General features: G+C 35.4%; 1 protein-coding gene across 7 annotated transcripts in view; it reads right to left on the bottom strand.

The window, feature by feature from the left end:
• ZNF385D (zinc finger protein 385D) overlaps positions 1-16,247 on the bottom strand; it is a 423,031-nt gene that overhangs the window by 323,316 nt on the left and 83,468 nt on the right. For all 7 annotated transcript variants that reach the window (XM_040064757.2, XM_040064732.1, XM_040064742.1 and 4 more), the window contains one exon: positions 15,520-15,795. In XM_040064757.2, the coding sequence (XP_039920691.1) occupies positions 15,520-15,795 (276 nt within the window). The remainder of the gene's footprint in view (positions 1-15,519; positions 15,796-16,247) is intronic.

Raw genomic sequence — 16,247 nt, 5'->3', positions numbered from 1 at the left:
CTATGTTCCATTATAAGCCTGAAAATTTGATACACTGGCCTTCTCCATAAAGCCAGAATAAATAAATCCTTTATTGTGGATCTTTCCTGCCCTTCCTTTGCCCCCAAATAATTGCTTTTTTTAATACTCTCTTCACCAAAAATAAATAGAGACTCAGCTTAAGCTGAAATAGAAGCTGAACATGGCTTGAATCTCTTCTTTTCTCCTCCACAGCTCATCCAGAGTTCCTGTGGTAGAGCCCATTAGCAGTGCATGAAAGCAGATAGCTCAAAGCCCACATAGTTATTCCTGGATTTAAATACAGATTGGAAATGAATGTCCTGTGGATAAATGTCTGTGAAAAACACAGAGGAGAATAAGTGCTTGGGAGATTAAGAGATTTACTGTAACCTCTGTGAAAGCTGAACAGTTAAAGGGCAGGAATTCTTCATTTTTCAATCAGCAAATTTAAAGGGGCAGAGATTTATACATTATCTCAGCAACTAATTAAAACCCTCTCTATGTGTGCACACGTGGTAGACAAAATAGATACTTTTACAAATCAGCAGATGTATATTACTAACAGATTATGGGACTATTCTGGTCAGTAACATCAATATAAATGCTAGATTTCTTAATTTGTTTAAATGGTATTTTGGCTAGTTCATAAAATCATTTCAGTTGATAAAGACCTTTAAGATCATTGAGTCCAACAATTCTCCATAATTGATCAAGATCTCTGGCTGGACTGAAGACAAATAATTTCTTCTTATTACTAGAACAATATGTCGTCAGTAAAAAAATTTCAGCTACAACTTGGTTGTACAATTCTCCCCTCTTTACACTTGCTTGATCATTTTTATTACCTATTACTCATGGGAAACCTAAATGTAGAGATGCTGAGGAACTGCTATGACAAACCTGTCAGATGTTATTGCCATTTTCTTGCCCTATTCTTCCCTTTAAAGCAGGAAAATTGAAAGAACGCAAAAGTTCATATGTTCAAATAACAAAGATTTGCTTCACACCAAAGGTTAAATATAATAGTCACATGCCTGAAGATCCTGCTCTCCAAATAGGATGGGGCATGAACAACAGCATATACTGACTCCATACACTGCGTGATTAATCCTGGTCATGCTTTGCCATTTCTGAAATTATGAACATTCAGGAACTGTAACACACAAAACCCTGAAGTGGAAATGTGACTGAATATTGCTCACTCTCTTATTTTGTTTGAGTGCTATGCATCAGAAAGGGTATCCAGATCTAGGAGACTCTCAACATTCTCTATGACCAGAGTCACCAGCTTGTCTACCCTTCATCTGTCCCTGTCCTACATTGCTCCCTTTCAAACTGTAGCCAAGGGCAATATTCTCATAAATATCTTTGATACAGCAAATCCCTAAGGATTCTAGCAGTGGGATTCATGTAAAAAATAAACACAATCACATTCTTATGCATCTGATCTCACCTCCCAAAGGCATTTAAAAAATCACAGATCAAGCCCCCAAGCATTTACTCAGAAAAAAAACCCTTCCAGAATTTGCCAGCAGCAGCTTCAAACACCAATGCACTGTCAGGTAAATTAAATACCCACCAGGGCTTTTTTTTCACTAATTGCAAAAGGCCAAGGATTCTAGAATCTACTATACCTGTGGAAATATTAGGTCTTGTATGTTAACAACTACTGAACAATAAAAACTTGTTATTTTAATGTCCACAAAGAAGAAAAGGTATTAAAAATGCTGTAAAATTCTGCGCAATTCCATAATTATCTTGAAAACACAGCTGCCAACATTTTCAGTATTCATACAAGGAGTTTGTAATGAAGCTGAAAGGGAGCTTCTGAGGGAATTATTTCTTTGCAATTTAAGCTGATAGAAAGTTATGTCTGAATGCCAAGGTTCATCAACAAAGAAAAGCAAAGAGGAAAAACAACTGCATACTACAAGGTGAACTTAGGGGAAAAAAAAAAAAAAAAAACCAAAGCAATAAAACTTAATTTTAATTTTTGATGCTACCAGTGTTTTGTGTTATTCATGGTATCATTCTAGGATCTTTACATTCCTTCTGTCTTACATAGTGATAAGGGTAACAGAATCCCCACCTCAAGGACTGCCAACATAACAAATATAATATAATATTACCATACGGTATTAAAAAATTCCATACACATCATGATCCAATTAAACTAGTGATAGAAGAACAACTGATGATACTGCAACACAACAAATACGCTATAAGTCTTTTTATACTCTTTCTTTCTTCTAGTAAAGTACAAAGAGTGAAATATGTTTTATGTTTCTATGAGAAAAATTCCAAGGCTCACCCAAGGCTTTCTGTGCAAGGAGACCCGAATTCCTCAGAAAAAAATGTGGGATTCACTGCTCAGTACTTCAGTGTTAAAAAATATATTAAATAAATTTGGATAATTCTTTCTTATGCTTGGTCAGGTGGAAAGGTCGGGTTTCCATTGTGTTGTCTTGCTATTATTTATATGGGGTAAAAAATACAAATAAGCATTTCACTGGAGCTTTCCTCAGATAAGGACTATGCATTCTTTTCCCAGGGTTCCTTGAAGAAGAAGGAGGAAGAAATGGAGAGTGGCAGATTTGGGGAGAGTATTGGGTTTGTGCATATGTCTTTCACTCTGTCAGCTTGCAATGAAAGAACATTCCAACTTCTGCTGGGTAATTTGCACCAACCTGCTGGTGTCTGGCAGAAGGAGCCCACCATCTGAGGAGGAAATGTATGCACCAGGCACTCAAATTAGTGTGACATATGAATTATATGGAAATTTATGCTAATTTCCTTAATGGCTTCAAGATGGTCAGGAAACAAAATATATTCTATGTTTTGTCAGGTTTCCAATCACTTCAACATGCAAGACAAACAGTTCCCTCCCCTATTCCGTCGTCATCCCCACAGTTGTTCATTTACTTATTGTAACAATTTCTTATCTTTTTTTTTTTTTTTTACTTCTGCTAGTTAATTTTATCCTATAAAGACAAATTTCCATTACTAATTTTCTCATCAAATCAGGAAAAAGCACTGACCAACCCCATCCAAATCCTACTATCCCCTCATTAGCCAGTCTCCTCATATCACAGCATTGATTCCATTTCATTCTGAAAAAATATAAGTTTGTTCAGGGGTTCATGCCACTGTTCACAGGGTGTTGTGAAGGACATTTTACTACCAAAGAGCATTTCTCCACAGGAGCCAAGGCTTTCTAAAGTTTTCTGTGAGATTAAACAGAATGAGTTTAACCTCACATATTGTTACAGCAAAATGGCTTAGTAGGAAGCTGCTGTTGCCCTGATTCATGCCCTCAGTATGGGTAATATGCTGTCTTTCCTATAGGGCTTCTTTGGGTTTTTCAACCTTACACAATATCAAGAGAAAAGGAGACTTAGTCTCATTTTCACACAAAATAAACAAACTGAGCACATTTCAAAATCCTGCTGTGCTTTGTGTATATATTTCTGTCTGCATTGATTTCAAGAATGTTGAAAAATGCTTTATTATCAAAGGAATATAAAGGATGAAGCAGATATAATTTATTTTCATCCTCTCCTTGTCTTTCTGAAGAAAACTGTTCCATTAACTCACCAGCTCTGGTGTTTTGTGTTTGCACATGCTGCTTCAGCCAGCACATTTGAACATAACATCTATAGCAGGTGAACTGCAGAGCATGGAGAGTTCTGTCAGAACACATTAACCAGAAATCCTTTGGATATCCACAAACAGTAAGTCAGGGTGACAAGTCTCTTTCTCAGTAACTTTGGGGATCAGATAAGCTTGAATACTCAAGCTTTCTGAGATGATACTTCATAAAATATCCACAATAAGTTAGCAAAAGAAGAAAGCAATATTATAAAGATCATTCTCCAAAGAAATGAAAAAGAGTAACTACAGAAAGGAATACAACTCTTTATTACAAGATAGCAGGGATCTCTTAAAAGCACTTAACAGCATAGTAACTTTACCACTCCATATTTCATGAGGAAAAAAAGAAGTCTTGCATATAGATATGATGTTTCATTAACCTTATCAACAACTAACATAATTCTAGAGATCTGTCAGAAGTAATAATGCCTATTCTTGCTAAGCGTTGATTTATATCAGCTGCATCATAATATGAATACTAATGTGTTAGGAGCTTTCGTGACTTTACTGAAGAGAAGAATATAAACATTTAAGAAAGGAAAAACATTACATCACACCATGAAAGAGTACGTTTTCTGGACTAGATAAAATTTACATGTAAATAAAAATAATAAAAACTAAGAAGAAATGTAACTTATCTTCCAGGACCATTTGAAAAAATCTATTCTTGCTGAGGTTCACTTGAAATCATCACGAATATGACTTCTGATTTGAAAAAATAAACACATATTATTTGGAAAGTTCCTTTAAATAATAAATTACCGCAACACTTCAGAAAAAAAAATAAAAACTATCAATAATTTAAAAAAGAAAACACAAAATAACAAAGCAAAAACCCCACCAGTGACTACATTTTTCAAAGATTAAAAACTAACTGATGACTACCATACAGGACTCTGGGCTAATCAGCAGATTGTGAACAAATGCAGTCCTTATAAAGCACAGCACTGGAATTTTCAGCCAAGCTAGCCAAGAGCTAACAAATTCCTATGCAGACTAAGAATAAAGTGGGCTTTGTGGGTGTACATGTGTGTGCATGAACATATAATCACTGTACTCAGAAGCACACACATTCAAAATCAGCCAGACCTTTTCAGGCATGTAACAGATTAAACTAACCTGCAATACAAAATTTAGCCTGTACAAAGAGAAAAAGAAATTTATAACATACATACAACCCCACAGAGATAAAATTAAGAGTCAATCTGTTGAAATAAACTCTTCCAACTTGCAAAGAAATTAAAGCGTTGGTAAAACTAAAATGTTTCTTTCTCAAATAGTACTGAAACTTCTATGCCAGCTATAAGCTAATTTCATTGCTCTTTCTTTAGCTGTAACAATATATGTTTCCACAATCTTTTAATTTGGAGTGCTCCTAAGACCAGAGAGGCTTGCCACTGTTCTTGAAAGTAAAGTACTGTTATTTCACAGTAAAAAGTCTTTAAATGACAACACTGCGATTCTGAATAACATATATTTCTTAAAGCCTGACAGTTCCAGGATCTTTTCTTTCACTTTCTCAAGTATATTTCATCTGGTTTTGACAAGGGTCACTGGCATCAAAAGAGTCAGTGATAAAATCAATACAATATAGTGAATTACCACGGCAGTGCTTTTTTCTTAAATATTTCAAGATTTTAAAACATGAGGAATACTCTTCTACTGATGTATAAATAGAAAACCATGATTCCTTTAACATACAAAAATTAGTTTTCAATTATGAATAATTAGATTCCATGATGAGATGTGATTGGTCAGAAAATTAAATACCACACAAAACAAAACAAACAAAAAACCCAATAAATTCCATATCAATTACTGGATAATTTTTCTAAGAAGATGTTTGATCACTCCAGTGTTTACATGATAGAGTCTACTGTTGAAATCATCAATGGTCTAGGTTAAAAGCTAATTTATTTAAAGAAGAAGAAAGTTTGAAAGGTTATTAATATTGGCCTTCTATAAAGACCACATCCATCTTAAAACACCTTTGAACAAGATGGTATCTGATGTTCTTTACTGCATCCTGCAGCATCTGTTCTTCCCTTTGTCACCACTAATGACAGAAATAATGGTCTAAAACCAAGACCCATGTATGCTAGTAGCTTTGTTCCTAGATTTCCTCTTTTAGAGGACTAGAATTTTATTTTTGTAATCTCTAACTAGACCGACTGTAACATGGATCAATAGCAGTTGAGAGTATATGCTGCAGGCAATTTGATGAAAAAATAAAGGTAGTAAAAAAGGCTTCAATAGCTCATTTTACATCCCAGCTCCAAAGAATACAGAATTTACTGTATTTATTTTGCTTCTGTCAGATACCATCAGCTCCCTGACATTCTGAGTGCAATTTTCTTGGTTATTTTTTTCCTTTTTAAACACACAGCTATGAAGAAAAATCTAAGCCTTTAGCTATATATATCTTGGTCTTGCCTAATGTAAATCAAGCAAGTAGGCCTCTGAAACTCTAAAACTGAAGTTTTCCCAGTATTTTCTACAGAAGCTTTGAAAAATTCAGGGGGAAAGGTATCTCTGGAATTTACTTAACCTCTTACCAACGTAGAAATAATTTCAATGTTAGATCAGGTTGAGTTCTTAAAATATCCAGAGAATAATTTCCATATCCTCTATGCTGAACTTATTCCCTTGCTTACCCATTTTTACACTGAAGTTCTGAACGTTTGTATCCATATAACTAACTAGAACTTTCCTTCCTTGCAATTTGTGATGCTCCCCTTTTGCCCTTTCATATACATCCGTCTTCTACCTAAAAACCCCTTGAGGAAGTTGAAGGCTGCAAAAGGATCGCCCACGAGCCTTTTTTTTCTTCACGGTAAATAAAACCAGCCCTGTCAAGGTCCTCTCTTTGTGAGTCACATGCTCAGGTAACCTGACCACCACGGTGAATGCTCTACCACACCCACTGCCTTACAATGATGTCTCTGTGGCATTGGGGGCCCAAACCTGGGCACGAAACTGTCCCAGTTTGTAGTTCATGAATCCTGTTCAACTTTTTGTCCACAAGAACACCCAAAGTCTTTTTTTCACAAAGCTGCTGTATCAAAAGTGGGGAAAATAGAGCTAAGCAGAGTTAGAACAATGTAATCATTGGTTTCCTCCAGTTTGATGACCAAATTAAAAAATAAAAGAAATAAATAAAATCTACTTTTACCATTTTGTTAAAGAATTAGATATAATAATTTAAAAATAATCTTCAAATCAAAATAATGTCTTACAAAAACCAAGGACATTATCAGAATATCTAAGACCATGGACCAAGAAAAAAAGCAAAATTCTCCTGTGTTTGCCAAGTGGAAAAAGCATCCATTCACAATGCATCTTGTCGAGGTTCAAACCTCTGTTGAGTTTGAGAACAGAAATGAAAGTGAAAGAAGGAAATTTTTACTCACTTTTTAAAAATATTATTATTTTGGGATGGAATGAGAATTAATCAAAGGCAGGAATGGAGTCTTCCTGCCCAAAAAGACACAGATGAGTTGTTAAGTGTAAATGGGACAGGTTCAACAGAAGAAATAGAAGAAAACTCCATTTCTGAATAATCTTTAACAAAATTACTAACCAACTGGAGTCAAAATACCAAACTGAATATTTTTTACATTTCCAGTTTTTCTTTACCTGTACTTCACTAGGAATGAAATTGCTTAAAAATCACAAAATGTATGATCACAAAATCATTCTTCATCAACTTTCTTTTTTCTTCTACAACATTTTATAATTCAGCACAGAGAGATGCTCTGTCTGGGTTTTGATTCAAATCTAATAGTCATTATGCTGCTAAAGTCTATAAAAAAGAAACATTCAATATTGCTTTTGTAATCAAAAAGTTGTTATATTCTGTATAATAAATTATACATCATCCCCACCAGGCTGGGCTTGCATTTAAAAATGTATTATCCTGACAGAGTTTCTAGAGGAGTATTTTTAAAATCTGAATTTTACTACAGAACAATGTATTAGTAATGAGTACTACTAACAAAGTATTACCAATCATTAAGTGAGCTGCTTTGCTTTCAATTAGTAAGCTTTCCAGCTCTCTAATTTCATATTAATGGAAAAACTGGGGGGAAATTTTGATTGTGTCCATATACCTACAATGCTGTCTGCATGGGGACTCCATCCAGGCTAACCTATAAACATTAATGTGAAAAACAAAGGAAAGACATCATACAGATTAACTGGCTCCCAGCAGCAGAACTGTAGATTAGAATTAGTGATTCCTCAATGATTTATACTGAGCCACCATAGCTATGATTAATTATTACCTGAGTAGAGCGAGTTACTTGCCTCCTTGTCTTGAAATCAACAGGTTTTGGAGGCATTGGTCTTAAGTCTCTGACCTTGAGATATATTCCCCCTACTGAGAAATATGTCAGAGAATAAGAGGTTAACTAAAGACTTCATTTACATGACTATCAGGAAGACAGAGAATTTTGAATCAGAGGTGAAAAAAAGCCATGAATACGTAAAGGTCAGCAGTTGTGAAATTTGTTTCACATTTGATATTTGCTATTTTTTTTTCCTTCTACTCAGATATAGCTCAAAAGTTCTGCATGAATTCTGTGATAACCTAAAAAATTTAAAAAATAACGCTACATGAGGCAAATAAATTTATCATTTTGTTGCTTCATTGAAGAGTACAGACCTATATTTGAAACAAGAAAACAACTTAATATGGGAAAAGCTAGCTCTTAGGAAATTAATACCAGGAAATGTTGATAAACTTAGTACGTTGTCATGACACATAGAAGATCTGTTGCCTACCAGATGCCAGTGCAGGGGAAAAAAAAACCCCATCATATTAAAAGAAGACAAGTTACTGAGAAGGTCTGGATGGAAGCCATGGTCATCATAGTCTATATTGGACCTAGTGATATAAGCAGAACTAAATGGAGAGCCTGCAAAACAGGTTTCAACAGTTTGTTATCGGTACATGCAAGATCAAATGCCAGCATTCTCAGAAATGAGAATAGTGCCACACTCAGGGAGAAGCAAAGAACGGCAGACCAACACCTCACACAAGTTCAGAAACAACACAGATGGACATAGACTGCTCCCAAAGTAACTGAACTTATCCAGCTAATTTAGCACTGATTATCAGTATTCCTGCTACAGTTAAAACATGAAGATATCACTTGCCTAAAACAGCATTATGTAGAGGAAAAAACTAGTTCAGATAAAGAGGTCGTATGGCAGGTCCTAGCTGCAAAAAAAAAGTAAGAAGAAAGGGGCTATGTTGATGTTAAATAGAAGTTCAAAGAGAAAGATGTCCCATTTTTTTCAAGCGTACTTAAACACAAATTTGAGGTCATAAAGGGCAGTTATTTTTCAATATGGGAGAAAGAGTTGCACACCTAGGAGCAACATAAAGGCCTGAAAACATGAGGTTATAAATGTCTAAAAAGGACAAGCAAACTGACAGTGATATTTGGAATATGCAGAGTAAGATCTGTGAGTATGGAAAATTAAATGTAGCAAGCAGGGGATACAGTGGATGAAGATTTTCACCCTCCAATCACCTCATAACAGCAGCCTTTGTGTGCTGTTGAGGACACCTCTAAGTACTCCATCCTCCATGTCTTCACATAGCTCTCAAAAACCCCCTCCAGTTGTGCTAAAAAGCAGCAAAGGACCCACTTCTAAACTTGTTTCTGCTGCCACTATTGAATTTCTCTTGGACAAACATCCCCATCCTTTGGAAGAAGGCAATTTACTAAGCATCAAAATGGTAAAACGGAGGGCACTCTATACAGCTGGGAGTATTAAAAGAGAACATGTGCAGTCTGGTACTCAGGTAGAAAACTGAATTCTTTGTAACATTTTGAATCTGCAGTTAGAGGCTCGTTTAGACCTTGGGGAGATGTTCTTTACATTTGAGATTCTCCACAAGCCTTAAACAGTTAGACTGATAATAAGCTGCTACAGAATGTTTTATCCATTTGTCACTTAAGACAGTTGAAAAAAAAGGCATTGGCTAGCTGAGACCAGAACTAAACTTCAACAAAAAATATCAGCACATCCTTAAATGCACTTGATAAACAATAAGGAACTTCAAAACTACTTTAATTATATTTAGACATAAATTTCTACTTATCCCCCAACTTCTGAAGAATTATCCATAATTAAAAATCAGAGTTATATAGGCTTCGTTACTTTTTTTTAAATTTCGTCATGCTATTCAGTAGACCAATTGCAAGATAGGCCACATGAAAAATTATTTAACTCCTATAGATTTTTCTCCTCAAATCCAAAAGAATGTTTTGGGAATTGATAAAATACATTTTATCTATGTGACTGCATACCATTATTGAAGTTATTCCAGGTGCACTCAACAAACTTTCCCCACGGCCTTCCCACAACTTGTTACAGTGCCAGATTTACCTGTGACTGATCTGTATTAAAATTTAGCAATGTCTATTTCCATTTATTTGTAATAGCAGGCAGCTAACTACAGCAAGTCCACATGGATATCTGCACACATGTAAAGAGCTTGTCCACATTTACCATCCATTCATCCTTTTTGTATGCTCACAAAGCCAAGTAGATCCTATGATGCTTATCGGAGAAAATATCAGCATCATGCATGTGGCTAGTGTGAGCTGGCTCTTAAGATTCTTTCATTCACATTGTGATAAAACTTTGTGGTAAACTATGACATCCTATATGGTGATATTACCTTTCTGAATAAAATAAAAAAAGATTCTGCAAATACAAGTGGGGGGCTTAAAGCATGCCTTGCTTGCAAAAATGCTCTTGAGAGCAGAAACTGCTAATAGTTCACTAACTGAAATAGGAATATGATTAAATCAGACAAGTGCTTTGAAATAAGGAAGAAGATTTACATTTGGAAGCAGTGGAAGTGACAACACACTGCCCTTAGCCAGTCCTACTTGCTCAGAAGTCTCCAGCTTTGACATTTGGGAGATACTACAAATACCCAGAAGGAACATATTGTGATGCTTTACAAGATATCGGCATCTATGATCCACAAACTAGAAGTTTAAAACCAGAGGAAAATACATATTGGATTTACTGTTAAGTGGCCATGAAGCTCTACATCAGAGTAGGACATTAAAAAAAAAAAAAAAGTTTGCTAGATATGTGACTTCCAGCGACATCTCAAGCTGATCTGACAATTCTTACTTGCCAGAAAATTAATGGAAAATCACCTGTTCTGAAGGAAAACACTCTTTGCCTGAAGACTTCCTCCTTTCTCCAATGTCCCATCCAATCCTATTCCTCTGAAAGGAGAGCTAACACACTGAAAAGAGCAGATGACAACACTTCCCTGAAAGACCTAACTTGGTGGTTTTCCACCTAAAAGTAAGAATGTATCTACCCCAAAGCCATCAGCTTTCACGATCACAGAACATGACGGCAGAAGCGTAAAATGCAACGGCAGCACGGAGCCAGAAAAGAAACAGCAACACAAAAGTGCAAGGACAGAAACTCTGAAAGCAGTTTGGATAAATCACCTGGATTTCCTACCTGCAGATTAGTAAAAAGTAGAGATTTAGATGCAAAAGAAATGTTGTAAAAGATCAAATGTTTTCTCTGACCACTGTGCAAAAAAATTTTTTGCGTAGATTTAAGGAAACTGCCATCTCAAGAGCTGTTGTAGAAAACTACATTTAAATACCAAATGAGGTTGAAAAAAGAATAAAATATGTGAAATAAACATTCCTTTTTAGTGCATATTTCATAATACTCATTACCATAAGAATCAACTTGTTATTCATTCTAAAGTAACATTAAGTGTTGAATTAAGGGATTTGCTTTTTGAAATTAGCAAGGGTGAAAAAATTATATTCAATTCTGATACTTTTTGCTCCTTTTTTTTCATGTACTCCATGTCCTTGTTAGCACTACAATAAAATTTTACTTTAATGAAACTTTAGTGAAAAAAAGTTGTAGTCAGGTTTAGTTTAAAAGATGGTAAATAAAACATACTAAATTGGATAGTCTTTGGTCTGGGTTATGAATTTAGAGTGTTAGATATATAAACTACCACCAAATGCTTCACTGCCTCCTATGTTTCAAAAGAATAATGGTTCAGAAATTAGTTTTTAAAGTGCAAGGAATTCTATTAATTTTGTGATATTACTTACCTCCATTATTTTCTCAGTTGATCTCTAATGTATTGTAGGAAATATTGCAGAGGAAAGCAGTTTTGGGTTTTGCCCTAACCATGCCTCATTCACTCGAGATGATTCAGCAATTTACACAAAAGAATGCACAGAAGAAATTCTGGTTTACATAAAATTTTAGAAACATCAGCTTTCTCACTGGTGCTGCTATGTGTTTGCATCCACAGTTATTTTTCCATTCTGCCAGTAGGAATGTGAGTTTTGCTCCTGTAGGTTAGAATAAACCATTTCCCACAAGAGGTCACCTGTTCCTATAGTGTCCAGGCAGGTTTTATGAGAAGTGGTACAATGTCACCAGACCAGACAGGAACTGCAGCTTGCCCTCTTTTAATCCCCAAAACACTCAAAATCTCCACTGACTTCCTTGTCACCTTTCCACTGCATGCATGAGAGCATGAAGGCAAAAAAAAAAATCACCAGTAAGAAGAATATTTTCTAGGATGTAAAGAGGAAAGTGTGAGAAATTTTAAGAGACATAAACAGCAATTATTAGGAGGAAGGTACACAGAAATTGTGTTTCTCCCAAGCACATACAGTGCAATAACAGAAGTGCTGATGTCTCACTATGTCCTGTTAAGTCATCACAAACCACTGTACCAAGTAATGACACAAGAAACACTGGGTTCACATCCCTTTTGTGGCTGCACAGTGTGCTGTTCCAAGGTTGTTCTGCCCCTGGAAGGAACCACAAGGGTGTTGTACAGTAAAGCTGCCAAACAGACACATAAGCAGTAACAAATCTTTTCAGAGTATATCTGCTTATTCAAATACAGTCCAGATACCTACAGAGCAGCAAAGAAACTTTGCTTTTAACCCCACAAATGCACAATATTTACTGATTATAGATCTGCAGATGGCAGCGGGCTTTGTGCATAAGCAACTTACCTTATGAAATTAGGCACAGATATTCAAGTATAGCAAATGTTCTGTTATTCAAGTCCAACAGACAAAAGCTACTTCACACAGCTGGAAGTTGATGACTGTAACATGACAACTCTAATTACACAGTCAAATGCTAATACAGCTGAACCCTACCTCTGTTCAGCGGTCCATTGCAAATCATATTGGAACAAGACATGGGCTTTTGTTTCTTATTAATCAATCCTCCCTTTCTATTATCCCCTCATGATACAGAACACACAAACCTATCCTTGCTTCCTGGGAATAATTTGGAGATAAAACAAAATGAGAAATCACAACTCTGATATTTTCCCCAACCTTTCCATGTATTTTAGTTCCAAGTAAGCACCAAGCATTGCAAAATCATATACAAGAGGTTACAGTTCGTGAAACATTGTATTTAGAAATTGTTTCCTTGTGCATAATACAGATACTTCACCCACATGTCGAGACATAATGAGTAACTATGACAAAGCCTTAGAGGATAATGCTTGAAGCAGAACATTTACATTTACATACTTTTAACTTACAGCAGAACTTAGTCTCTAGAATTATTATGTCACTAATGTGGACATCAAGCATACCAGCTGTCTTTTGTGACAATCAGACTTCCACACAAGAAATATCATTCTCTTAGATAAACTTCTGACATACATTGAGAAAACAATGTGCATGTGTAACAGTTACATCAATGACCTTCAAAATGCACCATTTGCATGGATATGATAAACTGCAATGGTCAAGTCATAATTTGTTTAGTCATGGTCATGTGTCTCATCAACAAAACAATCATTTGTCAGAAATACATTGCCCGTGTGTCAGATATACGAGTTATGATAGAACCTATTACAGTAAAAGGACTCTCATGTTCTGATCTGTACTTGTCCTAGAAAAGGCATCTCAAATAGCATTTCTATTCAAAGTGCAGGGAGGATAGGTACTCAAATATTCAGTTCTAATTCAGTTCTAACTTCTATCAAGAAATATTTTATACTGGTCTAATTTATAGCACCCAGTTGAAGAGAACTGAACTTGGTGATATATGAAAAATCCCTTCCTTATACTCTACCCTACATTACTTTCTCAGTGGAGCACTACTTTCAACGATATTCAAAGATCTGCCAGATTTGAAAATCCTTAGTTTCACACAAACCCTAAAATAATTGCACTTTGAAACAAAGAGATAGATAGTCAATCAGCTATTTTCTGACTACAAATGGATGCAGCTACACACAACACAGGATACTTTTAAGGAGGAAATGAGAAATATGCTGCTATACTGCTAGTTTTAGCCTCTCCAGAATATAAATGTTGAATCATGATTGAAGCTCTTTGATACTAATTTCAGCATTGCTTAATTACTAATTCTTTCATTATCAAGGCTTAAAGTGGAAAAATGAACTGCAGAAAAAATCTTTCTATCATTAGCAAAACTGTTTTGCTAATAATAAGAATAACAATTCCTCCATAACCAAAGATAGCAATAAATTAGACTGTGTTTATTTGGTTACATAGAGAATGCCTATGTGGTTAACCACATTGCACCTTTAGTCAATTAGGAAATCAATCTTTCTTTATGTATGTCCATAGCTCCTAATAATGGAAGTAGCATTTTTTTTTTTTTTTTTCTCAGCCTGAACTCTGAGCATTGTCAAATGCTGTAGTCCCATCTGCCACTTAATTGTATTGTTGGGGGTGATACTTGTTGTATTCTTGTGTTTTAGACAAATGAGCTACACCTCATACACAGAAAAGAACTCACATCTAACATACTTAGGCAAAATATCAATGTTATTCCCCACCCTTCAAGTAGGAACAAAGGAGAGACTATTAAAATAATAATAATAATATGAAGTTCCATCCAAAGATTTTTATTTTGCATATCCTTCTGCAGATGGAGCAGGAAGCAATTCAAGGCACAAAACAGTAAGCAACGTGTGATATGGAGAAAGAAAGTCTGAAAGTCCTAAGTACAACATCTTAAGACAATTATTTGTCTGACATGGCACACAGAATGCAGTACAACTCTATACATGGTACAGCAAAGTTGAGTACTGCCTGTTATTAAATTGAGAAAACTGCAACAAGGTAATTTGTTTTTTCTTGTCAGGGACCATCATTTGCCTCTCTTATCTAATCTGACTTAATACAAAAAGTCACAAATGTGTTTTTCTTTGGGGATCACAATTCACTCTAATGGTTGAAGAGTATGTCACCTGCTACAAAATGCTTTGCCTAAAGCTGTCAATGAAATCAATTAGAGCCAAAGTAAATTTTGTTCGATCTCTGTTTCACTTCAGACGTGATCTTTAAACAAACTTATGCTAGTTTTGGGTTGAACCCAAAATAACCAAGCTAATGAGAAAGGAGTTTGGCAATGTATTTCTGTGAAATGTACTTGTTTCAATTTATTTCACAACCACCTTACATTCATTAAAGCAAGTACCCCCTAACAAGGATAACCTTTCTAGTAGACTGTGAAATATGGAATATCACCGATTATGCTGAAAACCATCAAAATGCAAATGACATGAGAAAGAATCTGAATCAACATCATTATGTAAACAAAATATAAAACAAAAACTCTTCTAATAACACAGATGGTATATGTTTAGCTATTTGCCAGATGCTCATGCTAGGGATGACCTCCAGCATTCTGAAGTCACCAAAAGCCTTTGCTTTAACTTCAAAGTATTTGTTGTCTGAATAGAACAAAGTTTATATTCATATATATCAACACAGTGCACACTGCTGCAATTCTCAGATCAAAACATGGCAAAGATCTATATACTATAACACTTACCATTATCACTTTTGAGATTTCCATTGCTGAGCTGTTTCAACCTCTTCTGATGGGACTTGCCATTGTAGTGGATTTGTGCCTGAGCAGCAGAGTTTAGCTGAATGTTACAGACATTACACAAAGTGAAATTGGTGTGTTTCTTTTCTCTCTCCTTTTCTTCAGTGCCATCAGGTGCTAATTCTTTCTCACCTTCCTGGTCTGGGAGGGATGTGAAATCTGAATTGTATAACTGGTTATCAACTGGCAAATCAGGGCTCCAGGGCTTCTTCATATTTTCTGAGAAGAAAAAAAAAACCACATGATAAAGAACTGATGAGAATACAAAATAATACAGACAAGATAGCAATATCTGCAAACCACTAAATGGCAAAAAAATATTTTTTGCACTTTTTATTTTAACATTATATTTCCACTCATGTATTTTGCTTTCTGTTCAAGTTTTTCAGTTTTTCTACCTAACTTGACTAACTTCCAGCCAAGTGCCCAAAGCTGAGTCCATCAGATGTGGATGTAGCATCTCCTGTGATAACTTATCTAAGAAAGGGTAAAAACACTGCAGGAGCCAAGAAAAAAATGTGAGACAAAATGTCCCTGCAGTCAATGGAAAAAAAAGGGGGAGAACGTATAATTAACAGAAGAACCTCCCCCCACTTATATAATAGTTCAATAAGCTTAAATGCATAGATCTCACCCTTGAGTTTCTTAAATATTTAGCAACCACAGTCATC

The sequence above is a fragment of the Hirundo rustica genome, chromosome 1 (genome assembly GCF_015227805.2).
Source record: "Hirundo rustica isolate bHirRus1 chromosome 1, bHirRus1.pri.v3, whole genome shotgun sequence".
NCBI classification, from domain to species: Eukaryota; Metazoa; Chordata; class Aves; order Passeriformes; family Hirundinidae; genus Hirundo; species Hirundo rustica.
This window is presented reverse-complemented; position numbering and strand designations above follow the sequence as displayed.